Source organism: Neophocaena asiaeorientalis, unplaced genomic scaffold (genome assembly GCF_003031525.2).
Source record: "Neophocaena asiaeorientalis asiaeorientalis breed wild unplaced genomic scaffold, Neophocaena_asiaeorientalis_V1.1 scaffold159, whole genome shotgun sequence".
NCBI lineage: Eukaryota > Metazoa > Chordata > Mammalia > Artiodactyla > Phocoenidae > Neophocaena > Neophocaena asiaeorientalis.
The window spans coordinates 700303-728110 of record NW_020175085.1 but is presented as its reverse complement, the minus strand read 5'-3'; the positions used below and the strand labels follow the sequence as shown (position 1 = coordinate 728110).

General features: G+C 38.0%; 1 protein-coding gene across 6 annotated transcripts in view; it reads left to right on the top strand.

The window, feature by feature from the left end:
• The window catches only part of PTPRC (protein tyrosine phosphatase receptor type C), a 123433-nt gene that overhangs the window by 62425 nt on the left and 33200 nt on the right, over positions 1–27808 (top strand). For 2 of the 6 annotated variants that reach the window (XM_024764215.1, XM_024764218.1), the window contains 10 exons: positions 1881–2024; positions 2797–2877; positions 4047–4076; positions 5741–5935; positions 7129–7257; positions 8401–8544; positions 15574–15693; positions 20470–20628; positions 21799–22013; positions 26886–26946. In XM_024764215.1, coding sequence (XP_024619983.1) covers positions 1881–2024; positions 2797–2877; positions 4047–4076; positions 5741–5935; positions 7129–7257; positions 8401–8544; positions 15574–15693; positions 20470–20628; positions 21799–22013; positions 26886–26946 — 1278 coding nt within the window. The remainder of the gene's footprint in view (positions 1–1880; positions 2025–2796; positions 2878–4046; positions 4077–5740; positions 5936–7128; positions 7258–8400; positions 8545–15573; positions 15694–20469; positions 20629–21798; positions 22014–26885; positions 26947–27808) is intronic. The other 4 variants (XM_024764217.1, XM_024764216.1, XM_024764220.1 and 1 more) reach the window with 4 other exon arrangements.

The window sequence follows — 27808 nt, the reverse complement described above, 5'->3', positions numbered from 1 at the left end:
AAGCCAAGCCTAGCTGATTTCAAAGTTTGCAGAGGGCCAGTTGTGTGCCTACCATTTTTTTTTAAAGGATTAAAAAAATGCATCTTCTCCTCTTCTCCTGGTTCTGTGGGAGGATCCCGACCTGAAGAACTGATGTTTAAGCTATTCGTCCTGTTCCGTGGTTTAGCTAAATTTGGGGTTCAGTGGTATTTGAAGACTGAGCTGAGAACCCAAACTGAAAATTTAGCAGATGCATGTTCGGTCCTAGTGGCATGGATGTGTGTGACTGGAGGGTGCCTGAGGGCTCGCGTCAGAGCCATCCGGGGGATGCGCATGCGTGTGTCACTCGGCTGAAACACTGAGCATCTGACTGCAGATGCAGGACCCACCTCATACCATTGAACCGGTGACCCCAGGGATTGTGACAGTGAAATAACCACACAAAGCTCAACTAGGAGCTAGCCCTATTTCTTTTGCTTCTGCCAGGACCACTAGCATAGTGCTAGGCGTATAGTTGGCACCCAGTGAATACACGTTGCTCCCTTGTGCTGTGATTCTGGGTGTGGTGTCTGCGCGTGGGAGGAAAGATGTGACATGGGGTGGGTGCTTTGAACCTTGACAATGAAAAGTCCTAACCAAATACAGTGTGGGCTTTTATCGGCGACAACCCTTGATTCTATACCCACTAGCTCATCTGTAATTGGAAATGAAGGGGATGCTGTCAATATAATGGGAAGTTCCTGGGCTCTAAACCAGTTTGCTTTTTCCTGGCAAGGGGAGCCTCCATAGTGAAGGTAGTATGTTGACCTTCAGCTGGAAGGAAAACAATCCCCCAGTTCAGCAACTGCACAGGCGGGATCCCCTTCAGCTTTATTTTCAGAAAATCGGAAGGAAGCACCTGCACCCAGGGATCCCTCCCCAGAGAGGTGCACCTCGCCCACGGCGCTTGGCAGGGGTGGGCGGCAGTTCCTCTTGTGGTAACCTCACTGCAGCAGCCTTTTGCCCTCAGAGCTCACGTCCATCTCTGTGGTCCCTGCGCCAGCCAGCGGCACCCACTCTGTGCATTTTCAGTATTGCCTAAGGCAGCCCCCCGCCAGGAGGCTTGGCCTCCCTGGGCAGTCCAGGCTTTCTCCCGAGGTCCCAGATACTTTTAAAATGTGTGCTGTGGTGCCAAAGCTGCATAGGTTCTGAGGTGTCTGCCCTTAAACTCATCTCTCCCATAAGCCGTGTTATTTTTCATCCCATTTTGTAGACGCGTAGGTTGTGAGGTAGCAGGAGTGCTTGAATGTTTACTGCCCGGCCTTAGCTTCTAAAGTGATTTTTTTTTAAATTTATTTTTGGCTACCTTGGGTCTTCGTTGCTGAGCGCGGGCTTTCTCTAGCTGCCAGCGAACGGGGGGCTACACTTCGTTGCGGTGCGTTGGCTTCTCATTGCAGTGGCTTCTCCTGTTGCGGAGCTCAGGCTCTAGGTGCGTGGGCTTCAGTAGTTGTGGCACGTGGGCTCAGTAGTTGTGGCACATGGGCTCAGTTGTTGTGGCATGTGGCCTCAGTAGTTGTGGCTCGCGGGCTCTAGAGCACAGGCTCAGTAGTTGTGGAGCATGGGCTCAGTAGTTGTGGTGCATGGGCTTCAGTAGTTGTGGCATGTGGGCTCAGTAGTTGTAGCTCGTGGGCTCTAGAGTGCAGGCTCAGTAGTTGTGGTGCATGGGCTTCATTGCTCCGTGGCATGTGGGATCTTCCTGGACCAGGGTACAAACCCGTGCCCCCTGCCTTGGCAGGCAGGTTCTTAACCCCTGCACCACTAGGAAAGCCCTGGCCTTAGCCTCTATTAATAAACATGCCTCTGTGGGCTGTGTGGCCCCTGCCCTTGTGGGGCAGGAAGGCTGATGGTCTTTGTGATTACAGGGGCTCCAGGAGAGAGGACTGCACCGAGCACCTTGCCTGCAGACACATCTTTCTCACCAGTAACCACTCTCAGCCCTGCACACAGCAGTCCCGCTGCCTCACCTCCACACATCTCCAACTCGACCACCCAAGACAATGCCTCAGGTTTGACCGTGATGCTCTAGGTGTTTTAGGTTCTGGATGATGAAATGGAAACGTGAAAACTGTCATGCGCCTCTTTTATTTCACACCAAATATGACTGTGGGTTTGCTGTTTTACAAATTTTCATACAGTGATACTAAATTAGTAAAAAAAACCTTACCAGTAAGCTTTCTATGGGCATATTTTATTTTATTATTTATATTATAAAAGTTCATGGTGAAGAAGAAAGATAACAAACTTTAATGTCCTATAGCCCTGAGATCAAATACAGCCTCTTCAACTTTCTAGTTGACTTTAGGACAAGTTACTTAGACTGTGTGTCAATTTTTCTTTCTGTAAAAATGGGTATAATAATACTCATTTCATAGGATTGATAGGAAGACGGAATACGTAAAAAGTCTGGTATGAACTGACTAGTACAAAAGGGTAACGGGTATCCTTGTTAGTAATTAAAATAAGGATAGCCGTAACAGGATGAGAGGTAGTTTGAGGGAGACTGCACATGTCAGAATTATACTAAGGAATGAATAGTTTCTTCTCAACGTATACAATGTCTAGCTCCAATTGTTTGCACTCTTAGTCATCTTAAAGGGCCACGTGTAGACAAATCTTTGACTCACTTTCTTATTTTAAAAACAAGCAAGTGTCAATTCAAACGAGGAGGAAGCCTCTAGCAAAGATTCAGTTAAGAAATCATCTTTGCTAAAGAGTTTTCCCCTCGACTCTCAATATGACAAACTCATTAACCGTGACCCTCTGTTCATTTCCTTGCAGATGTGTTCAATGCGTCCACTACATCATCCTCTCCGACCCCTGCAAAAGACATTATCTCTACAACTGATCTCACAACAACAGGTGACAACCTGACCCCCAGTCATGCAGTCTCACCACCACCATGTGCTTTGGACATGCTCATTGAAGGGTCTTCCGTTGACTCCACCCTGGGCTCTTTCTTCGAGAAGTTCAATTGAGTGTTCTAATCCTGAGGGCTGTGGAAGGGCAGTTAGTCCAAAACACAGATCAGCTTCCATAGTGCAACAGCCGATGAGATCAGGGCCGGTGTTACTGTGATAACCTCTTACATCATGGTCGTAGCATCCCCCAAAAGTTGTGTACTCTATGAAAACTCGTAGAAATTACCAGCTATACTAGGACTTCTAAGAGTGAGTTTCAGTGTTGGTATGAAGAAGAACAATTCTCTCAGTGGAGCTCTCTGTTCCAAGAGGTCAGTGGCAGAGGAGTGATCGCAGAGCCCCAGACACACACGTGGGATGTGGAGATGGAAGTGGGGGGCTCCATGCAGGGAACGAACGTCCAGGAGGTGGTAGAGTCTGCAATGGGTCAGCCATTCAGAGCCCGCCAGGACGCTATTCTCCCTGCAAGTTCTCCATCTCAAAGACCAGATTAGCAGAGATCTATTAGCTTCCACAAACCCCATTTCCATCCAATTCTTCAGTTAAATACATATGCTCACACAAGATAGTTCTCAGTTGGTGGACGGAACGATGTGTTACCCTGGATTTAGTATATGGGCAAAGAGCTTACAAAAGTTAAACCAGACAATGAAGCAGCCCTTGCCTATTTTCTGATTTTTTTTTAATAAACAAAGGAGTAAACTGAACTTTCTAGGGATTATAATTATATAAACCTATTTTGAGATTAATCAAAGGGAGGAAGACTTTTAAAATACTTCTGGCTGTGTAAATAGTCAACCACGTCACCATTACATAATCAGATGTGTGCCCAAAAGTCTTAATATTGTATTATCACAGTTGTGTTTATTGGGTGAATTTATGAAAACGTTTTATAGAACTAGCTTGTTGGTTTACAACCTTTGAAGTTTTGAGATCCAAACATGGGAACAGGCACTGCAAACTCTGCATTATCTGTTAAACCTAACTCGGTACAGTCTATAGTTTATGAAGACAAAACATTGTAAACCACCCTTCCTCAGAATGGCTAGAGCAGAGATATTCTAAAATGCAATTGTAATAATTTGCATTTTCTTTTTTTTTCTATTACAGATCCTACGACTACACATAAGCCATCATGTGGTAAGTTGGTCTACCTAGAGGCAACATATATCACTTTAATGATTTCCTTATTTATTACAAGCTTTCAAGACCCCCCAGCAGGCTAAACTCACTGGCTCTAACTTCTCACCAACGATTAGCTCCAACTATTAAGAGCCAGGGTCCTTCAGGGCAAGAAGCTTTGATGTCACATTCAGACCTAGTTTTGAGGATTAGGATTGATAATTACTAGCTAAACAACCTTGGTGGAGCCACTCAACTTCAGTTTGCGTATTTGTAAAGTGGGATGATAGCAAGGTTGTTTAGCGGTTGGGAGAGGATTCTGTGTAATGATAAATATGAAATGTGAATAATACCTTCAAGGCTCATCAAGAAGAAAAAGTCTCTCTGTCTCGCCAGGGTTAGGCTCAAAGCAGATGCTTGAGAACAGCTTGTATCCATCCTTTTCCCATTTTCTTCCTCTGTTCTCAGTGGAAGCAGAGTCCTTTGTGGCCGGGGCTCATCCCTCCACGTGTTTCTAAATCTCACCCCTGGAGTCCCGACCTTCAGTGGCTCTCCGTATATTTAGTGCAGACATCAGCCTTTGTATGTTTGATTAATGAATATGATCTGGATGACCAGGCTCCTCTTGCACTGCTGCCTCCTTACACTTTTCACTTAAGTAACATGGAAGTGCTCAGTTTCTTAAAACATGTTTCTTCCTGCCCCTGTGTTCACCCCTGTTCTTCTTCCCCTACACTTGGAATGCATCCTCATCTGCCACCTCCCTCCCCCATCAATTTTTCTATGTCCTGCTCATATTTTAAATGCAAACTGCCTCACCTCTCTGGAGGGCCCCTCCTGGTCCTGCAACCTGAACAGACTTCTCTGCCTCTTTACCCCTGTATTATTTTGTGCATCATCTTATTTTGGTGTTTTCTGTAGTTCATGCCTGTGCCTGTCTGCACGTTAGACTCTATAATTCCAAAAGCGGATCATTTGTATTCCTAGTGCTTGGGACAGTGTCTTAAGCAAAATAAAGGCTTCATAATCTTTTTGTACTAAAAATGAGTGAATAAGTGAATGTGTGTTGAAAAGATATTTTTATGAGTCAATGGAGTCTGTTTAAATAAAGGGAAGAGTGTGAGATGACACTCAGAGAAAGTGCTATCAATAATTTTACACAAGTAGAGGAATAACGAGGCCTCTGCTCCCTAAGTAATTAATGTTCCCCGTATCGAGAGAAAGAGATAATCAAATACTACACTTTAGAAAGCAAGGGAAATGATAGAGCAAGAAGAAGAAATTTGTCAGATGCGTTGTTCATGTCTGTGTAATTCAACCATTTTTGAGCCCTTTCTGATGACAGGTTTTACACAAGGATCTGGATTTATGGCGATGGTCAAAATTGATGGGATTTTTCTCTCATGGAATTTACAGTCCAGTTAGGAAGACAGACATTAATCCAATTATCATCCAAATACAAACTCACAAGCTGAGGTCTTTGATGGGACAGTGATGAAAAGGGAATCACGAAAGAATAACATGGAGGCACTGATCTGTCCCTTCTCTTTTTTATGTTCCTGGGGTTATTTTGTTGGAGACTGGATATTTTTTAAAATATACATTTAAAGAGTTTGTATTTAATAGAGGTTTATTCATTCTGAAAAATAAAAGATAAGCTTCACTATTTTATTTTCTTTCAGAAGACAGATATGCAGGTATCTCTGTGCACTACGTTTATAGCAAGGAAAATGAAACGTATAATGCAATACTTAGTGAAGCGAACGGTGGGTATAAAGAGCAGCTCCATGGCCTACAGGAATGTGAAAAGAAGAATATCAATATATCACTTCCTTTATGTTACTCTCCATTTGAATATTTATTAGAGGTACCACCAGGTAAATATCAGTTGATTTCTGTTCGTGCATTTACAGCAACACTGCAGTTTTGTGCGTGACGTGACGTGTCCTACTGGTCACAGGAGTTAGTAGGCAGGGGAACAGGGCTGAGGGAAAGATGGCGGGAGGAGGCCAGTGTGTGGACTTCTGCTCTCCAGACCCAGTGAAAATGGTAACCTCAGAGAAGCCTTACCTGCCTCCTTACACCTCTTTTACAGAGTGCTTCATGTCAATTGGATCTAATTTATCCCACTGAGTGGTTATTTACAAGCTTTCTTTTTTCTCCGCTACTGAATTCAAGTCATTATATGTGTGTGTGTGTGTGTGTGTGTGTGTGTGTGTGTATATATAAATCCTTTTAAATACAAGTGTGTCTAGAATATCTTGGGGGAATAACACAAAGTCAAAGATTTGATGTCTGTGGAAAGAACAAAAGTACTTTCACCAAAAAAAAAAAAAAAAAAAAGGGGGGGAGCGTTAGAGTCATGTTAAGGCGATCAAGCTGGTTTTAGTACCTAAGCTACTGCTGGGAAAGAGGAGACTATGGTATCAAGCTGACTTCAGAGAAGCTACCTTCACAAAATGCATTTTCTAAAAGGGATTCAGGGACTATGTAAGTTTGTTGAATCTCTCACATCTTTTAATAATTCAAGATCATTGATTGACTTATTAACATTTAAATAGGATAACTATCTGATGTTTTTGAAAAATGCCTTTTAACTTATTCATTTTTCTCTAAATGTTACTGGAATAAATGATCAATTAAAAACAGAAAATGACAATTTAAAACAATACATTGCCCAGAGTGAAGCCCCCATGCTCTGTGTAATGATCATGCAATGAAAAAAATCAAAGAGTAAATGAAAAATTGAAGATACAAATAAGAAAACAAAATGGAGTGAGTCTTTTAAAATGTGCAAAAAATGCAATTTTATCTAGACGTTTCCTTGGGTTCCATTTTTTAAAGTAGCATAAATTCTAAGTGAAATGCTACCAATATGTGTGATGTTAAAAAAAGAATAAACTAAAGAACCAAGAAATTCAACATGTTGAGAGTTATTAGACTTTTTTCAAAAGTAATCTAAATTCTTGCCAGATTCTGTATCATGAATATAATTTCAATGGCTGTAATTGAGCATAAGGCACACATTATGAAATATTAATCATCTATTTTTGTATCTTTTTCTTAACAGATCATAAACATTTTCAGCTGAATGAGTGTGTAGAACCTGAAAAGGCAAATACTTCTCTTTGTTTATGTTGGGAAATCAGTAAAAATTTTACTTGTGATAAAAAGAAAATAACATATAAATTTGAATGTGGTAAGAATTTAACATTGATCAGAGGAGTTTTTTTCCTATAGTGGGAAGTTTTTCTAGATATTATCTAATCCTTCCTTCCTTTCTTCTTCCTTCCTTCCTTCTTACTTTCCTTCCTTCTTCCATTCTCTCTTTTTCACTCTCTCTCTTTCTCTCTCTCATTCTCTCTCACACACACGCATAGTCCATGATATGTTTGGAATCAAATCATTGTATTCTCTATACAACTCAAATTCACAAAATAGACAAACACTGAACCTGAAAAATAATTTTTGAAATAGCAATATCAGTTAATTCATAAGAATTTTCTTGGCAACTGCTATACATGAGGTATTGTTGAAAATATTATCAGAGAAGAGAGTTATGAAAAATTATGGTACACATACTCTTAGAATGAAAGGGAAAACAACCATAATTTCACGTGATTCCAAGAGTTTTCTTTGTCAGCCCTCCATCAACAACATTTATAAACAACTACAAGAAGACTTAGGTAAAATGAAAGTAGAGAAAGAATAGTAAGTGCTTCTAGGAATATGAATTTGAGTTCATGGAAGGGGGAATAATTGAGATAGCATTTCTTTTTAATGATTTAATAACTTTTAATTTATTTTCATTTGAATTTTTTGGGATGAAATCTCCCCCCCTTGGCATAAAGCTATCTGCTAGGCCATATTTGGCAAGACAGACAGACAGACAAAGACACACAGACTCTCACACGAAAGATGGAGTATGATACTGCTTATAATCATCATGTTACAGGGAAGATGCTCAGCTCGGACACAAGCAGGGTGAGGAAAGCAAGGACAAACATGACAGACTGATGATTAAACAAGATATCTTCGAGGTAAAGGCGATGTCAAGTGCAATCTCAATTTCTGAACAGAGAACAATGAACTAAGGCCTCATTTCATCAGCTAAATTAGAGACACTCTCAAATTCAGTTCTACGTCTTAATGTTTTCTTTAAAATTGAGTGTAGCAAAATCATGCAGCATTATAGCTGATATCAGGTCCTTTTACTTATTGTTTTGACCATTTGCATAGGTTTTCATTCTAATAGATATTAATTATAGATATAAAACCGAAATGAAATTTAAGTGTGATATATTGTATTCATATACTCATATGCCATACTTATTTCTTTTAGATGGCTTATCTCCATATAATGAAAGTGGAAGATTTGAAAAGTTCAACCTTCAGCCCCAAAGTAATTATACTTGTAGTTCAGAAGTATCTTATAACAACAAGATTCTTACTAGCCGAAATACAACTATTAAAACAGATTTTAGAGGTGAGTATATCACTTACATTTATATGTTAAATTTCTTTCCTTTTTATATTCTTATGATTCATTGAGAATCACAGAAAAAGATGTTATAGATTTGGAGAAAGGGTTTCAGAAAATGGCTTTGTGTCTGTTTTAAAGTAAGAATTTAGAAGTAAATGACAGCGAATCCAAACCTCCATCAAGTTTTTTGCAAACTGTAGGCTGTTGTGAGGTCGGGGTGGAAACAAAACTGTGAGGTAAGTGAAATGCTTGTTCACGTGTTTTCCATTTTATTTCCCCTTTCTTCCTGTAGCAGCATCCTCTTCTTGGTGTGTCCTGCATCTTTTGCCCCCTCTATCAAATCCTGCCGCTGATAGGAGTAAAATGAGCACAGAAGCTCACTTTAAGAAGCTAATAAAACGCAATGGTAAAGCTAAATGTTGATGGCAAAATAACAATTGTTATTACTAAAATGTCAGCAATATAAATAATAACCAGACTATCATAACTAATAACAACTGGAAAGTAAAATTCTGGAAAGTAATAGCATTTGGAAGATGGAGGGGAGAAGGAAGTGAAAAGTGCTAAAATTTCAGTTGTATTTAGTGGAACAGGGGTCCCCAACCCCCGGGTACTGGTCCTCAGCCTGTTAGGAACCAGGCTGCACAGCAGGAGGTGAGCATCCAGTGAGCAAGTGAAGCTGCATCTGCCTCTCCCCATCGCTCCCATCACCGCCTGAACCAATCCCCCAACCCCAGTCCGTGGAAAAATTGTCTCCCACGAAACTTGTCTCTGGTTTCAAAAGGCTGGGGACCGCTGTAGTAGAAGTAAAGACATTCCAGTTAAATTTAGAATCTGCTAGGAAACTATGTTAATTGTGCATAAGACAACTTCTGAGTAACCACTAAAAACGTGAAAGACAGATAAATAGATGGCATTGCCTATCAGCAGTAGAAGAAAGTTATGGAATCAAAAAAAAATTCTTCATGTCAAAGGAGGAAAAGGAGAAAGAAGGAGGAAGAAGAGGGAGAGAGATTGTGAGAGGGAGAGAGGGAGAGAGGGAGAAGGAGAAGAAGAAGAAAGAGGGGGAGGGGGAAGGGAAGGAAGAAGAAAAACGTGGCAGGAAGGGAGGGAGAGAGAGACTGCTAAGTAGGAAGCAATAGGTAAAACAGCAGAAACATGTCAAAGTATCAAAAGTCACTGTAAATATAGATGGCTTAAATTTACCTTTTGGAACAAAGATATTCAGACTTGAGTAAAGTAAAGACATATTTGCGGGGAGGAATTTGTAGCCTTAAGTAAGATCAAGTGACATTTTATGGAAACTTTTTTTTTTCTCCCGTTGCGGAGCAACAGGCTCCGGATGCGCAGGCTCAGCGGCCATGGCTCACGGTCCCAACCGCTCCGCGACATGTGGTATCTTCCCGGACCGGGGCACGAACCCGTGTCGCCTGCATCGGCAGGCGGACTCTCAACCACTGCGCCACCAGGGAAGCCCTATGGAAACTTTTATCACTTTGGTCTCTATTGAATGAAAACCACTGGAGAGTGCTTGGAAAAGAACCAGAAAACAAAAGCAGAGAAAGCAGAAAATAACAAAGTTTAGAGTACAGATTATTGAAAGAAGGAACAAACAAAAATTGCAGGAATTTACTAACCAATTTAAAGGCTTGGTTTTGAAAAGAATAATAAAATAGCTAGACCTCTAGCAAAACAAACTTCCCCCATGCATTATAAAAAGGAAATTAAAAATACGGTAGAAATTTTACAGATTATAAAGAAACTTGCATCCAATATGAAAAGTTAGATAAAATGGATAATTTTCTAGAACATAGGAATTATGGACATTTGCCTAGGAAGAATTAGAAAATTGAAGTTGTATATAAAATAATAGTCTAATACCTCTCTAATCTCTTCACACTCGCTGTCTGCTTACCTCACCTGCCCTTTAAAAAAGAAAAACCAGAAAGGTAAGTTTACAGTTAGTTCCTATCCTATTCAAACTGTTCCACAGTATAGAAACCATGGAAATCTATCTACTAATTTTGATTATTGTTAGGGTGGGGGATAGACTAGGGTTACTGTTATGTGGATACCAAACTTGCGCAGAGCTGAGGCAACTATAGGCCAGTCTCTCCTATGAACATAGATAGTAAATAGTAAATGAACTGTTAGCAAAGTGGATCCTTTAGTACATTATAAAATATGTAATTACAGAAGAAGTTCTATGGATGGCAGATAAGCCTATGAGAAGATGCTCCACGTCACATGTAATTGGGGAAATTAAAATAACAATGAGATATCACTGCACACCTTTAGAATGGGCAGAATCTAGAACACTGACAATACCAAATGTCAGCAAGGATGGGGAGCAACAGGAATTCTCATTCATTGATGGTAGGAATGCAAAATGGTACAGTCACTTTGGAAGAGATTTTGAGGGTTTCTGTAAAACTAAACACCATCTTACAATGCAATCCAGCCATCACACTCCTTGGTATTTACTCAAAGGAGATGAAAACTCATGTCCACATAAAAACCTGCACATGGATGTTTATAGCAGCTTTATTCATCATTGCCAAAACTTGGAAGCAACCAAGATGTACTTCAGTAGGTGAATGGTAAATAAACTGTGGTCCATCCAGACAATGGAATATTATTTAGCACTAAAAAGAAATGAGCTATAAAGACATAGAGGAACCTTGAATGCACATCACTAAGTGAACAAAGCCAGTCTGAAAAGGCTATATACCATATGGTTTCACTATATGATATTCTGGAAAAGGCAAAACTGTGGAGACAATAACGAGATCAGTGGTTGCCAGGAGTTGTATGGGAGGGAGGGAGGGATGAAATGGCAGAACACAGAGGATTTTAGGTCAGTGAAAGTACTCTGTATGATACTGTAATAATGGATACATGTCATGTAATATATTAGTCCAAATCCATTGAATGTACAACATCGAATGAACCCTAATGTAAACTATGGACTCAGGTGATAATGACATGTCAGTGTAGGTTCATAAATTGTAACATAAGTACCACTCAAGTGGAGGATGTTGGTAAGAGGGGATGCTGTGTATATCTCTGTGCCTTCTCCTCAATTTTGCTGTGAATTCAAAAATGCTGTAAAAAAGTAAGGTCTTAAAATCCCCACCATTATTGCGTTTGTTCCAGTAATGCAGGAATCCTGCAGCCTTTGAAAATAGCAATTTAACCATTTTACATGTGATTTTATTCAGGCAACAGGGGAAATTTTTCAAGACCGTTGCCAAAGAAGCCACATTCTTAAAAAAAAACAAACCCACAAACTTTTGTCAGTTCACCTACTGTATGATTCACCCATGTAAAGTATAGAAGTCAGTGGTTTTTAATATATTTAGAGTTGTAAATCATCACCTGAATCAACTTTAAAACATTTTCTTCACACCAAAATAAAATAAAATAAAACCTACAAAAAAACAAGCAACAGCAAAAAGCTGGTATCTTTTAACAGTCACTCCCCATTTCCCTCCGGCTCCCATATCTAGGCAATTATCAATTTACTTTCTGCTTTGATGGATTTGCCTAATATGGACATGTCTTTTGTAAGTCTGGCTTCTTTCACCTGGTGTACTGTTTTCAGGGTGCATCCATGCTGTAACGTATCAATACTTCCATTTTTTTTATTGTCTAATAATATTCCATTTTATGAATGTACCTTGTTTTGTTTGTCCCTTTATCAGTTGAGTGACATTGAAGCTGTTTCCACTTTTTGACTATTATGGATAATGCTGCTATGAACATTTGTGTACAAGTTTTGTGTAGATATATGTCTTCGTTTCTCTTGTGTTTATACCTAGGATTGGAATTTGGGGGTTATATGGCAACTTTATGTTTTGCATTTTGAAGAACTGGCAATCAGTTTTCCAAAGTAGCTGCATCATTTTACATTCCCACCAACAACGTATGTGTTCTTATTTCTTCACATCTTCACCAACACTTATTGTCTTTTTTATTTTAGCCATTCCAGTGGGTGTGAAGTGGTATCTCTTTGTGATTTGAATTAATGACTAATGATCTTGAGCATAGCTTCAGCTGTTTATTTGCTATTTGTATATCTTTTATCACTATTTGCCCATTCTTAAAAGTTGGGTTATTTTTCACTGAGTTATAACAGTTCTTTATATATTCTAGACACAATTCAGATATATGACTTGCAAATATCTTCTCCAGTTCTCTGGGTTGTCATTTTAATTTGTTGATAGCTTTTGAAGCTTATAAGTTTTTAATTTTGATGAGGTCCAATTTATTAAATTTTACCTTTGTTACTCATGTTTTTGATGTCACAACTAAAATTTCATTGCCAAATCCAAGGTTATGCAGAGTTATCCCTATGTTTTCTTCTAAGAATTTTTTAGTTTTAAGTCTAAAAATTAGCTCTATTAATCCACTTGAGTTAATATTCATTTATGATTTGAGGTAAGGGTCCAATTTCATTATTTTGATGTCCTAGCACAATTTAGTGAAAAAACTATTCTTTTCCCATTGAATGTTCTTTTCATCCTTGTCAAAATTAATTAACAATAATGATGGGCTTATTTCTGGACTCTTCCATTCCATTAATCTATACATCTAATGCCAGTACCACACTGTTGGTTAGTGTTGCTTTGTGTAAGTTTTGAAATCAGAAAGTGTGAGTCCTTCGACTTTGTTCTTCTTCAAGATTGTTTGGGATATTTGAGGTCCCTTGAAATTCCATATGAATTTTGAGATCAACTTGTCAATTTCTACAAAGAAGCCAGCCAGGATTCTAACAGAGGTTGAGTTAAATCTGTAGATCTATTTGAAGTGTTGCCATCCTAACAATGTTAGTTTTCTGGTCCACGAGTGTGGGGTGTCTTTCCATTAATTTAGGTATTCTTTAATTTTCTTGGAGAATGTTTTGTAGTTCTCAGTGTGCAAGTCTTATAGTTCTTTCGTTAAATTCACTCTTAGGTTTAAATTTATTCCTGCTTATAATGGTGGTGTTTTCTTAATTCCATTTTCAGATTGTTCATTGCCAGTGTGTGGACATACAATGGGCTTTTCTGTATTGATCCTGAAATCTGTCTCATGGCTGAAGTTGTTTATTAATTATAATATTACAGGACTTTTGACAGAACGTACTAAAGTGATTCTGAATTTCATGTGGAAGGGATAGCTAGCTGAGAGTAAGGCAGCTTCCTAAATCCATGTCTCCAGTAGCCTCCCAAACAACTCAAAGCCATTAGAAAATAAATGAACCTACAGAAATACTATGTCTTCATGTAACTAGTAAAAATTTAATGCTTTTTGGATACAAATACTAAAATTAGTACAGTCTTTATAAATCACTGTGACAAAATAGAAATCCCAGGAAAAAAATATTTTATTGTTTATAAAAGTGCAAAGGCAATTCAGTGGAGGGAAGGATTTTTTTTTGGTTATTTATTTATTTGGATATTTATTTCATTATTAGATTTTTTTTAGTTATCTCTATAGAAAAAATAAATACATCAGCCTTTATCTCTCAACAAACACAAAGATTAACTCAAAATGGATTGCAAAGCTAAACACTAAATCTAAAACTATAAAATGTCTAGACAAAGACATTAGAAAAATCTTTGCTAGTTTAGCTTAAGCAATGGTTCCTTAGATGGACACAAAAAACAAGAATCATAAAAGAAAAACATTTAGAAATCAAACTTCATAAAAATTAAACATTCTTGCTCTTTGAATAGAGTCACTAAGGAAATAAAAATTTTTCACAATTCATACATTGTGAAAAAATATCCACAATTAATTTTTTCAACAGAGAGTTTTGGGAGAATATATAGAGAATTCTTCCAAATACAAAATAAGACATCAAGTAACTCAATTAAAAATGGACAAGAATTTTGATCATATGCTTCACAGGAAAAGATACACAAATGGTCAATAAGCACATAAAAAATTTCCCAATATCATTAGTCAACTGGGAAATGCAACTTAAGACAACACACAGATGCTGCTGCCATCACACACCAACTAAAATGACTAAAATGGAAAAGACTGACAATACTATTGGTGAGAAGGCAAAGTAATAACTCAGCACTTTCACTCCAGGTATTTACCAAAGAAGAAAGGACGTGTCCTTTCCACAGAAAGGCTTCTGCACAAATATCCATAGTAGATTCACTCATAGTAGCCAAAAGCCTGGAAAAAACACAGATGTCCATCAACAGTTGAATGAATAGGTGAAATGTGGTCTATCCTTAAAATGGAATACTACTCACAAATAAAAAGGACTAACTACTGACACATACAGTGTGAATGAATGAATATGAATGAATCTCCAGAACATTCTGTTAAGTGCAATATGCTGGATGTAAAAATGTACCCACCGTTTGATTTTATCTATATGAAATGAAAGAAAAGATTAATTTAATCTATAGTAATAGAAGGCAGTACAGAGGGTGTTTGGGGGTGGGCAAGGGAACTGGGTGGACTGGGAGGGGGCACAGAAGAACTTCCTTGGTTGGATAGAAATGTTTTATATCTGATTGCGATGGTGGTTATATCGATGCATATATTTGTCAAAACCCATCCAACTATACCCCAAACGGGCAGGTTTTCATATAAATTATACCTTGTAGTTTTGATTTAAGCATTTATTACATTCTTCACCTCAAGTTCTGATGACTAGTTACTGGAAGTGATGACAAGTGTTACTCCAGTACTGACTGTTAACTTTATCAGCCCTACCAGTGACAGATTTCCAGCATAGGGAAATCTAGACATCCCAAGATAGCTGGACAATAATATAAATGAGAGGAAGAGGGGTTTTCAGATCTCGTCAAGTCAGTGGAACATTTAGGCCCCACAATGTCACCCTGGAGTGACACTCTGTTACATGACCATATCAAATTTAACAAGACCAGATATCTTTCTTTTACTTTCATCATCAATTCATAATTAATCAAAATATGGCTATTAATAATGCATGCTAATAATATGAAGAACGTTTTCTCCATGTCTTGTTTCTTACATTTTATATTCTTATTCTTTCAACAGTTCCAGGAATCCCTCAGAATATGACGTGTTCTAACTTCAGTGCAGATAAAGGATGGGTTACCTGGGAACCACCGGAACATTTTTTTCATACGTTCACTCTTTGTTATCGGAATCTTTCAGGTAACTTTTATAGAATTTAATTCCATATCAGGAAAGATAAATCAAAAATTGGAAAGCGCACTCCACATATGGACGAAGCTAGTGAGCCACGGAGCTCTCTACACTACAACCGTGACGAGCATCCTGTACACCTTGGTTTTAGAACTACCTCCACTCACTACAGGCTCCCTAGCCTCTGAAATGACTAAATCTCAGAGTATCCCCCAATACTCATTTCTCATTCTTGATCTTCTTAGTTCTAATTGTTACACTCCAAAGCTTAGAGAAAGAAAATCTCTGGAAGATAATACTCATATCTGTCTTCCAAAAACTCATCATTCTGGACTACAAACAACAACTTCCAAAACGTGCCCCAGCTGATATACACAAAAAATTGGGTGAACAAAAATGAACATATGCCCACTTAGCTACAGAGTTTGATGGCAGGTGGAATCTTGGAACATAAGTCTAGTTAGCATTAACTAACTCCTGCAGAACTTGTGCAGAAATAAAGACAGCCCAAAAAATGTGCTATGACTAGTTCAACCATTGGCCTAGTCCTTCCAAATGAGACACTATTTAAGAGACCAGACATCTCCTGGACGATGTCAAGTATCTAAAATACTTGTAGAAAACAGTGGGGACCGTGGACCACCTCAGAACAGATTCAGCACACGGAATAGCCCATTTGTCAATCCTTTACCTGTAGCTTAAAGTAGTATTGAGTTGGACATCTCACAGAATTCCATCTCTTTGTTTGGTGTGTAGGAACCAGACATAAATTTTCAAATTTTGAAAAGTAGAAAGCCACTTATCTCCAGTGTGTTATTTTACATTTTGATAGCATATTGTTTTTGCTTGTTGTTTGAATCTTAATAATCAAACTACTACAGCAAAGTTTAATACACATGTAGTTTTCAAATTAGCATAAGAGGACTCAAATTCTATGGAGAAGAAATACAGGCAATGTATTTGAGGTTATGGTAATTCGAAAAGTTATGTCTATGAGAAAGGAAAAATGGAACTTACAGGAAGATGAAAAATGGAAACTACAGGAAGACAATCTGTAATCTGACATATTACAGGAGTACAGTCTGCCTCACTGGACACCTCTCCTACAAACTTTCTTTGCTTGGTTTCTGTGTGAGCACATTGTTTTGTTTTCTCTTCTCTTTTCTGAAATTTCTTCTCACTATCTCTTTCTGTATTCCTTACTTTCTATATTCTCTCTTTACTATGGAGTATTTTGTATGCCAGAATATATGGTGGAAATTTATGGAGCAATATTTATTGCTTCTTTGTATTCTATACTATTTAAAAAACCTGTATTTGAATAATTAGGCTTAGAAGGATGTAATGTGTTAGTTACTGCCGTCAGATGAGTTTTTGTTTGATTTTTGCAATGAGTACAGCTCCTTCTTATTCAGTGCTACCCAAATTTATGACTCTCCAAATATAACACTTGAACAGAATGGGTGGGGAAGGAAGGGGCAGGTAGGCAACATCTGGCTCTGTGTGTCCTCTCCAAAAGTTGGTTGGTAACTAACTGAACTCAGTCTCCACTGTGGCTCATGCACTAACTCTGCTCAAAGGGCCCTTTGGAAACAGCTCATCCCCAGTCCTCTGTCTCTCGTTGCTATCATACTCCACTGCTGGGAAGAGGACCGTGCTCTGTCTTGTCTTCTGGTTCATCAGGAGCACAGGACATGAGATCCTCTTCTGTATTATCTAAGTCAAAGAGAGATGATTGGAGTATAGCATTGTTAGAACAATTCTTTTAACTACTCTCATTATTTCAAATAAAACCACTATTAAAAATCCATGGGGGCTTCCCTGGTGGCGCAGTGGTTGAGAGTCCGCCTGCCGATGCAGGGGACACGGGTTCGTGCCCGGTTCCGGGAAGATCCCACGTGCCGCGGAGCAGCTGGGCCCGTGAGCCATGGCTGCTGGGCCTGCACGTCCAGAGCCTGTGCTCCGCAGCAGGAGAGGCCACAGCAGTGAAAGGCCCGCGTACCCCAAAAAAAAAAAAAAAAAAAAAAAAAAAATCCTTGGGAAGAAAGTCAGTGAACTCCTATGGCAATTTATATTACTTTTAATTAGGTATTAAATTCCTTTTGTTATTCCCTCATTTAATCATTGCAGCGACTCTGAAAGCTGTAGACTAAAAGAGGTAGAAAAATGTAACTGACATTTATTTAGTTTTATCTGCTTGTGGGGTGTTTTTATAGCTTTTTAAGATTTTATTAAACGTTTCAACAATGACTCTGAGAGGAGAGATACATGGATATGTTCAGAGTTCATACGATTCCCTGAGGATCACAGAACTTAAAATCAATGCTCAAATTCAACAGCTTGGACTGTGCTTTTTCGCTACTGTAAGTTCATGTTTGAGCATGAGACACCTTGTGCATCTGTAGTATTATGTATTAACTTAAAGTGCCAAGTGACAATGAAGTTTCCTCGGTAATAGGGAAGAGACCCTGAGTCATTGTTGCATTCAAAGGACTATTTCTCAAAAGTTATTGAAACCAGTGTGCACCCTTCCACATCGCAGCGTTGTTATTGGAAATGATTTTGTTTATTGTCTTTTTGCTTAAACAACATAAGAGAAAAATTACCTCTTATTCTGGGAGGTAGCAGTGCAAAACCCTTTGGGGATCAACAAGTTTATACTACTTTGCATGGTGTTTAGGAAGATACTTTAGAGCAGTTTAAACTGGGAAGTTGTTAATGGATTTCCTGAGGTATTTGCTAAAAAGCAAAGAGGTGACAAGTGATGAAGCCAGTATCTATCTAGCCATTTCCAGTGCAACAGGCATGACTTGAAACTAGATGTATCCCTGTCGCCCTAAGGAAAACTAAATTTCATCACTAAGTCTAATAAAGTCTTTACCTGTGCCATTCGACTAGTGCTTCTGACCTCAGGGTCCTGAGGAAAGGTATCCCACATGGAGGCAGAGAGGCTCGTGTAAAATATGTTGACCTTTCAACCAAAGCTTGAAACCCTTGGCAACTGGAAATGAACATTCCAAACCATCTTTCTAAGCACTGAACACTTTGATTCCCCAAACAGCAATGTCTTTTGGAAAAAAATGTGTTGTTCAAAATTAAATCAACAATTTGATTTTATCAAGCTAGCTAAGATGAAAGCATCACAGAACAACATAAATGAAACTCATTTTGATGCAGAATGGTTGTGAGATTACATCTACAATCATACAAAATTAGGTCACTGAATGGAAGCCAGATGGACCTTGAGAATGACATCCTGACATTTGGATTGTAGCTGAGTTAGAAGCTGATACTTGTCCCGACAGCCAGACAGCATATAAGGGGGTGCCACCTGCCCCTCTCTAGAACTCACACCTTTCCTGTCCTCAAAGACAATTCTCACTGGGGACAGGGTAGCTGAGCTGGCGGGTATTAAATCAACTAACTCAGATTTAGGGATTTCTGAGAAAATAGACATTTAACCAGGCTAGAACAGACACTTTATCTCACTTACTGTTTAGCATCCCATGTTGAGGTAGAGATATTACTATAATCTCCATGTCATGGATAAGTAACTGAGACAAGAAATTAGCACGTGCTAAATCTTCCCTTACACTGTTTCTGCAAGTCCATTGGCGTGTCCACCTGGACCAGAGAATTAAAGTGTCCAAGAGGAGGAAAAAGCTTGGCCCCATTGCAGACCCTTGTCCCCCTCTTCTACCCCAGACAATATGCATGGCGGTGAAGGGTAAAGCATGACCTCTGGGACCTCAGTGTCCGGTTTCATCCTGACTCTGTTGTTCCTTTCCTGTGAGATCATGGACAGATTGCTAATATCTCTGTGGCTCAGTTTTCTCATCTGTAAAATCGGATGACATCAACAGTGCCAACCTATAGGGTTGTGGTGATGGTGAATTAATTCACATAGACCACTTCAAGACATGCTTGGAACACAGCATTGTCTGTTCATTGTTTTTATAACTACTGGTATTATTATTATTATCACTGTAACATGCTTCCTCTTTAACCTTCTTTTAACTTGTCTTCCTTGGTGGCATTTGGCTACTCAAAAATAGTCAGTGGCTAGTGATTTTTCAATTTAACAAGTGCTAACTCATCTGTGTAAGCAAGGTCCCACCTCCCACGTTCCTACCCAGCCAGAGTCTGCTATCCTAGTCGGGCTCGTGCCTAAACTAAAAATGCTCCTTCTTTCCTTTGTAAAATTTTATTTCCTCCCTTACACCTACCCAGCCTCACTCATCTTTCAATGATCAGCTCAGGTTCTACTGCCAGTGTGAAGCTGTCCTTCACTGTTTCAGCTCCCATGAATTACTGTAGTGCTCAGATGAATAGAGCAGAGGATACTTAGTTACTGGTGATCAAATGGATTTTGTATCTGAAGTCTATAACAGTGGCTCATACCAAAGTTCAAAGTTTGGAGGTTAAGTATCAGAAAAGGGGTTGCCAAAGTATTGGAAAAAAGACTTTCATGATATCCACCATGAGTTGTGTTTTCTCAGAAAGAAAAGAGATCATAGGTAAACAATATGCTTGAACTTATTAAATATGTTATGTACCAAATTAATTATATGAAACCATCATTTTTGAATATTTGAGTTTATAGTAATCACAGTTGTTCAATGTATTTGCTGATAATTGTATGTATTCCTGAGCACCAAGGATTTTTCATTTCTCAATCACTCAGTTTGGAGTCATCTTGGAATGATTTACTGTAGACACTAAATTAAATATGTGCTAATCTTAAATTTTGATGACTTACTAAAAGTTTCCATTTTTTCCCCTGAGGAGAAAGATGCCACACTCTGAATAAAACCACAAATACAATTAATTTGGAAAATTTGAAACCTTTTACAAAGTATGAGATAACATTACATGCCTCTGTCAATGGAAGAGTGAAACGTAATGGAACTGATGTGAAATGTGTAGCTGAAACGACAGCAACATGTAAGTTATAAGCTTTAATGCTTTTTTCTATGAACAGCAAAGTCTAAACCGTTAAAACAACATGTCCACCTTTATGCTTCATTTGAGAAACACACTGACCTGGCACATTTGTTAACATCTAGGGTTTATAATAATTTAAAAAACAACAATTTAAAAACTCTCATCCTGGGTTTTCTCTGTATCCTTCAGGTATAATCATAGAATTGTAAGAATGAAGCCTGAGGGCATATGAACAGGTACAATTTATAAGATTTCAGGCAATTAAGTATCTAAACAACTTAGATAAAAATGCGTTATCTATTGTTTTCTTTATTCTCTAGAAATATCGACTGCCATCAGACACCCAAGAACGCCTCACTCACAAAGCATCCACTGCTTGCATGACCTCATGAAACAATATTTTGTCAGCATTTTCTTCTCCATTACAATGAACTACATACTACTTTATTTTATGTCACATTTTACATTCATTTGGCTCTTGCCCGCCCCCGTGGGATGGCTCCATAGATTCCAGGTCCAAAGCTAGATCTGTCTCTGGGGTGAATGTGAACTCCATGAGGTCAGGGCAGAAGAAATACCCCTGTGTAAGGCAACAGCTATGGCTCCAGAAACCCTACCTGGCACCAGGCTCACACAGAAAAATTGTCCTCTTCAGGACCAGATGTAAAATGCTCTTAATGTCATTTAAGTTCTGGTTTCAAAAGTCCAGGTCCTCAAGCGTTATGCTTTTGTTATTTTCCTGAAAGTCTATGCTATCACAGAAACAAAGATGATTCATTGCTGCTGAAGAATCCAGCCAGGTATCACCAGGGTCATGTAAGCATTTCCAAAAGGAGGACCTGGACTCTTCGTAGGCCTTCGGGGTTTCCCCTCCCTGCCCCTCCACTCCTTTCTTCTCTATTTTCTATTTCTACCCACTCTCTTTGGGGGAATTGCAAAAAAATCTCATAGTTTCAAGTACAACTTACATGCTAATATTCATCAAATGAATGTGTAATTTATTTTCAGATGTTTTGTTATAGCTTTTTATGTATGTTCTGTCCTAACCTCCCCATCTGTAACACCCAAATAAGCACTTAAAACAGTTTATACTGTACACATATATCGTCCAGTAATTTAAATACGCATTTACCAAATGATTAAAAATAAAATATTTCTTCATTTTGATAGATCCAAGCGAGGTCAATGAGTTACATGTTTCAAGGAAGACAGATAATAGTATGAATGTGAGCTGTAAACCTCCTGACAACTTTAATGGCCCCGAGACAGGGAAGTACCATTTGAGAGTCAGTATTGGAAATAACTCGGTTGGAAAAGAATTACAACAACAAAAGTGCACATTCTCGGTAGAAGGTCTTCAATATTCAACAGAATATACATTTCAGGTAAGATTACCATTTCCCCATTTCCATAATCATACATTACTGATATACATTATAGTGGTTATTCTGCAGTATTTAAATAATACTAACACCAGTGCTCACGAAGCTCTGAGGTCTAATGGAATCACACTTTAAAAGTGTAAAAGTTTGACTCCAAACTTTTCATCTCTAGTACATAATACAGTTGTTTACAACACATATTTTGTTGGATTATTTTTGACCTTTAACGTGATTTACTTATAGCTAAATTATTGCCCCCGTGTCAAGAAGCACAACATTTCATGCACAGTAGATTATTCCTTTGCCACAACTTTTATTCATCTAGGCTATTTATCTTTACTACTGTTACTTTTTTAAAAATTTTAATACTTTATTTTTATTTTTTATTTATTTTATTTTTGGCTGCATTGGGCCTTCGTTGCTGCGCACGGGCTTTCTCTAGTTGCGAGCAGCGGCTACTCTTCGTTGTGGTGCACGGGCTTCTCATTGCGGTGGCTTCTCTTGTTGTGGAGCACGGGTTCTGGGCACGTGGGCTTCAGTAGTTGTGGCACATGGGCTCAGTTGTTGTGGCGCACGGGCCTAGCTGCTCCGTGGCATGTGGGATCTTCCCGGACCAGGGCTCAAACCCGTGGCCCCGGAAGGTGGACTCTTTCTCACTGTGCCATCAGGGAAGCCCACTAATGTGACTTCTTAAATTACAAACATTTTTTACAGGTACATTGAGATTAAAAAATAGCAGAAATAAATGTAAGGAAATAGCAGTGCACACAGAGAGTTAAAAAGCTCACCCATAAGCTCGCTGTCCACTGATCATATTCTGTGTGTATACTTCTAAAATGGGGAAACTCAGTCTTTTCCTCCTGCTGTAGGGAAAAACCTCAGTTCATTCTATCTCCTGTGTGTTCTTCACTATAAGAAACACAGGGAAGCATTTCCAAAGAAAACCGGACACCTGAAACACTTCACTTCTGACACTTCTGGTCACCAAATGTGTGAAGGTTTTTCCCCGCATCAAGCAAGTATCTGTGACACCATCTGGGTGTCCATTCAATTTCGACACCACGTACCCAGAGGTAGCACCAGATTCCACAGGTGAGGGGCTCAGTCCCACGAGATTGGTCCCACCCTATGTCAGAAGACAATGACAAGTAGGAAGTCCCCACCACTTTGTAGCTCGATTTGTCTGCAAATCAGGGGTTCCTGTGACCCACGTCCTTTCGTTTGATTAATTCACTAAAGCAGCTCACAGGACTCAGGCAAACACTTACATCATTTACCAGTTTATTAAAGGTTTTGAGAAAGGATACAGGTGAACAGCCAGATGAAGAGATACGTAGGGTGGGGTCTGGGAGGGTCCCAAGTGCAGGAGCCTCTGTCCCCGTGGAGTTGGGAGTGTATCACCCTCTAGGCATGAGTGTGTTCCCCAGCCTGGAAGTTCTCTGACCCCAGTACTTCTGGGATTTTATGGAGGCTTCATCACATAGGCATGATGAATCATTAACTCCATTTTCAGCCCTTCTCCCTTCTCAAGAGACTGGGGGAGGGGAGGGGCTGAAACTTCCGAGACTAATCATGGCTTGGTCTTTCCAATGACCAGCCCTCGTGTGGGAGCTATCCAGGAACCCACCCAGAATCAGCTCAATAGAGTAAAAGACTGTCGCCCTGGAAGTTACAAGGTTTTCTTCAGCTCTGTGTCAGGAATCAGGGTCAAAAACCAAAGACAAAAATGTTCCTAGCGCTCTTATCAGTTAGGAGACACAAGGGTTTGGGGAGCTCTGTGCCAGGAACTAGAGGGAGAGACAGATGTAGATTTTCCATGATCTCACAAATTCCTTAATATGAGCACAGCGTCTGCCAAACCGCATGTTTCATAAGTCACTGTATCGCGAACGTTTTTCCATGTTAAATATTCCGCTACTGGTTTTTCATGTTTGCGTAAGATTCTATCTTACGGCTTTATCACATTCTACTAACTATGCCTGTTTTGACAACAGTCAGCAAACACTCTTACTGGGAAATAACAACATATTTGAATATGTCTTTTATTATTTCTGTCTGAATAAATTCCCAGAAATGAATGTATTGGGTCAAAAGGAATTAACATGTATTTTGAGATTTTTTTATGATACTTTTTCTTTTCCCTGTGGAAGTTACCAAATTGCTGTTCCCATGGCAGTGTGTGAAATAACTGCTCTGGAGAATCTCACCAACACTGCGCATCCCCTTTTCCTTTGATATTTAGTGGGTGGAATACTGTATTGGCATCTCTTTTTGTTTTTATGGATTTTCTTTACTTACTGTTGAGGAGAAATATCGTTTTGTTATTTGTCTTGTAGCAACATCCTTCCTGCTCCTTTGTCTAGTTTTCTTTGGGAATGCTTCTTGGCTATTAATAGTATTAAACTCTTTGTCCTATGACTTGCAAATTTGTTTTCAGTGTATAGTTTGCCTTTTAATTTTCTTTATAGCACTTTAACTCATACACAATTTCCCCTTTTATTTTTATTCAGTCAAATCTCTCACTTTTATTTCTGGTTTAATGGGAATTTCCACAGTTGACTACTTAATGTCATGTTGACAATCTGCTTCACATTCTTATCACTTAAAGAAGTGTTTAGGTATACATAAGCTTTCTTGTTTTGTTTTTAACCAGAAACGTAGGTTTGACTTTATCAAATGTGTTTTATGGTACCATGTTGGGTCTGCCATCGTTGTGATGCTATGGTGTGATTGGTGTATATGCTGAATTATAGTGATAGGTTTTCTAATGTTGAACCAGTGTCACATTCCAAGAAAAAAACCCTGCTGTGTCATTGTGTATTATTCCTTTAAAGTATTATTGAGCTCAACAGCTTAATATTTTATTAAGCCTTTATGAATAGGCATTCATAAATGAGGTCATTTAATAAGTGGGTAAAGGCGACGCTGGCATAGGTGGGGACACGCATCATTCTTTTCACATTTTTGTATGAAGGTTATGCTAACCTGATAAAACAGGTTGGAGACATTTTCCTGTTCTGTGTTTTATAACTTTAAATAATGCAGGAATTATTTGTTCACCGAAAAAAGTGTTTTAGTCCCTTTAACACAGAGGGATTCTTTGAGAATCATTTACGTTATCTTTCGATATTACTGTTCTTTTCAAGTAGCTACCCTTTTTGAGTGGGTGTGCCACTTATATTTTCCCAAAGAAGAGTCGGAATAAAAGAAATACTTTGTTATTACCTATTATCGTACATTTCACTTCACCTCCCTCAGTACCCAGGAAGCTCCAGGCACACTGGCTTCCTTTTCTTTTCTCCAAACACTCAGGTTTTACTCTCTTTTAGGCACTTTACTCAACTTTCCTCTCTTTCTAGAATTTTCTTCTCCCATTTGTCAATGATGATAAGTTATTCTGGAAAAATATAGGTAAACATTGTATTAAAATGCAATCTCAAAATTCAAATTAGGAGACAATTATTCAGTTATCCTTTCTCTTCCTCACTCTTCAAAAGGCTGCCTCTTGTTTTCTTCACTGCAGTTCCCATAACTTGTTTTTATGTTTATTTCAGAATCCACTGCTACATTTATACCTTCATGAGGGAGCAATCATTTTAGATTTATTCATCATTGTGATCTCTGGTTAATAAATTAATACAGTTGTTTTTATAATTGTTAATGAATTACTTTCTTTTATTGTAGGTTTATTTTGATATTCTGGTAGTTTGGGCATTGAAAGTGATTTTTGACCATTTATTTCTTTCTCCTTTTCCTTTTTATTAACTATAAATAAATAAATAAATAAAGCTATGGATTGTTCTTTGGTAAAATTTTGACTCTATCCCATGTCTATATTACTTATTACTAATTTCTCAATGACTGACATAAAATTTAATGAGTGGATTTTTAAAGTAGATTGTTCTTATTATTGATAATTTCTAAAGAGTATATATTTGTAATTTGGAATAATTTTTAATTTATCTTTTTAAAGAGACTTTTCTACATTTCTGGTTCCTGAATTTTTCATTGCAATTAATTATTAGTTTAAAAGGATAATTGTCCTTTACAATTTCTGCCCTTTGGAATCTACAGTAATTTTTACAGCTCAGTGTGTGATAAATATTTATGAATACTCTGTGAGTACTGAGAATATTATATACCCTCCATGGGGTAAAAGCTTAGATATATATTTTTCAGATTTATTATTAATCTCTTCTATTAATACTCTTTAGATCTATTTTTGCTTCAGCTGGTTTTTTGCTGAAGACTCTTAATGCTTTCCTGCTCCATGCTGTTTCCTTGTATATCTAAATTGTTTTGCTTTATTGTGTTCAATATTTTGAACTCCTTGTGTCTACACTGTAGAGTTTACCCTGTATCATCAATCTTGATCATTTTAACCCTTCTGAACTCAATATCACTTGAATATAAATACTGTGATTCTTACATTATATTGTTTCCACTTAGCCTTAAAAACTTGTTTGTACGTTTTATGTATACTCTTCTAAAGAGTATACAGCAGAATTTCCTTTTGAAAGAAATGTGAAGATGTTAGCCTATTAATAGGGAATCAACTTTAAATGATGAACATTTTGATGTGTTGGATTTTATTCCTTCATTTTCACTTATTCTTGCTCATTATAACTATTAGTAGTATTATTATTGCTAAATGGGCTAAGATTTCTTTATATCTTTTTCACTGGTAAATATTTTCTTTAAAACATTTTGATAATAAAGTATTGACATAATCTTGAAGTTTCAACTTTAAATTAAAGTTAACCGGTATATTTTTTATGAAAATAAACAACAATGTATGACAAATATGTATGTGTTATATTGTGATTCATAAATTTACACTAGAAAACTATTTTCTCTTTTATTACTGAAATTCAGGTTTATTATCACAATGGGAAATATCCTGGTCATAACATAACTGTTTCACGATCAACATCTTGTAAGTCATCACTTAGCTATTTATTATATTTATATTAAATATATAGTAGCACTTAGCTTTATTATTTTACATTCCTACTCATGTTTAATTATTAAATGTTTATATTATATATTTTCCAAAAAACATTATATTTTAAGTTGTGTGTGCAAACAGATGTACAGGTGAACACCATATTAAAATATAATATCTTAAATTCAAATTAAGATATTAAATTATTAAAAGAGTTCATAAAATAATTCATAGAGTATTTATCTGCACAGACTAATATGGTTATGCTTATGGCATTTCTTCATGTTAGTAACAAGCATGTTTGTTCTGTGTATGTGTTAGAAATTGTCACCTTATTTTATTCTGTCCCTCAAGCATTTGCTTAGCAGAAGCAGGCGTTACATACAAATCTGTGCTGATTTACCCAACTGAGCTAGGATACACATTCCCTAATAACAGTATGGCTTTTTAATGTTTGGTCACTAATATTTTAAAATATTTTAATCAAAATAAAGGTCACTCTAGAAAAAACATCACTGAAATGAAGAAAGCCGTGTGTCACCTTCCCTCGCCGGTTGTTCTGCTCTCCAAAATGACCCCTTTTCACCATTTCTGTTTTCAATTCTATAGTTTCCTCCATATATAAAAGGGATATTGTCTGCTGCTCTTTCTAGAGTTTTAATGTTGCTTGTTGATCTGAGCCTGCGGAGGAAGAAGACTTAGCACACTGCTTTAAGTTTTCTCTACTTGTTAGCTTTGTAAATTCAATTCAATTCAATTCAATTCAAAGCTCCCGGTGCAGTGTTACGAAACACAGGCTGTTTCTGATGTCACCTGGTCACTTCTCCGTCTTTGTCAACTACCCGCACGTGCA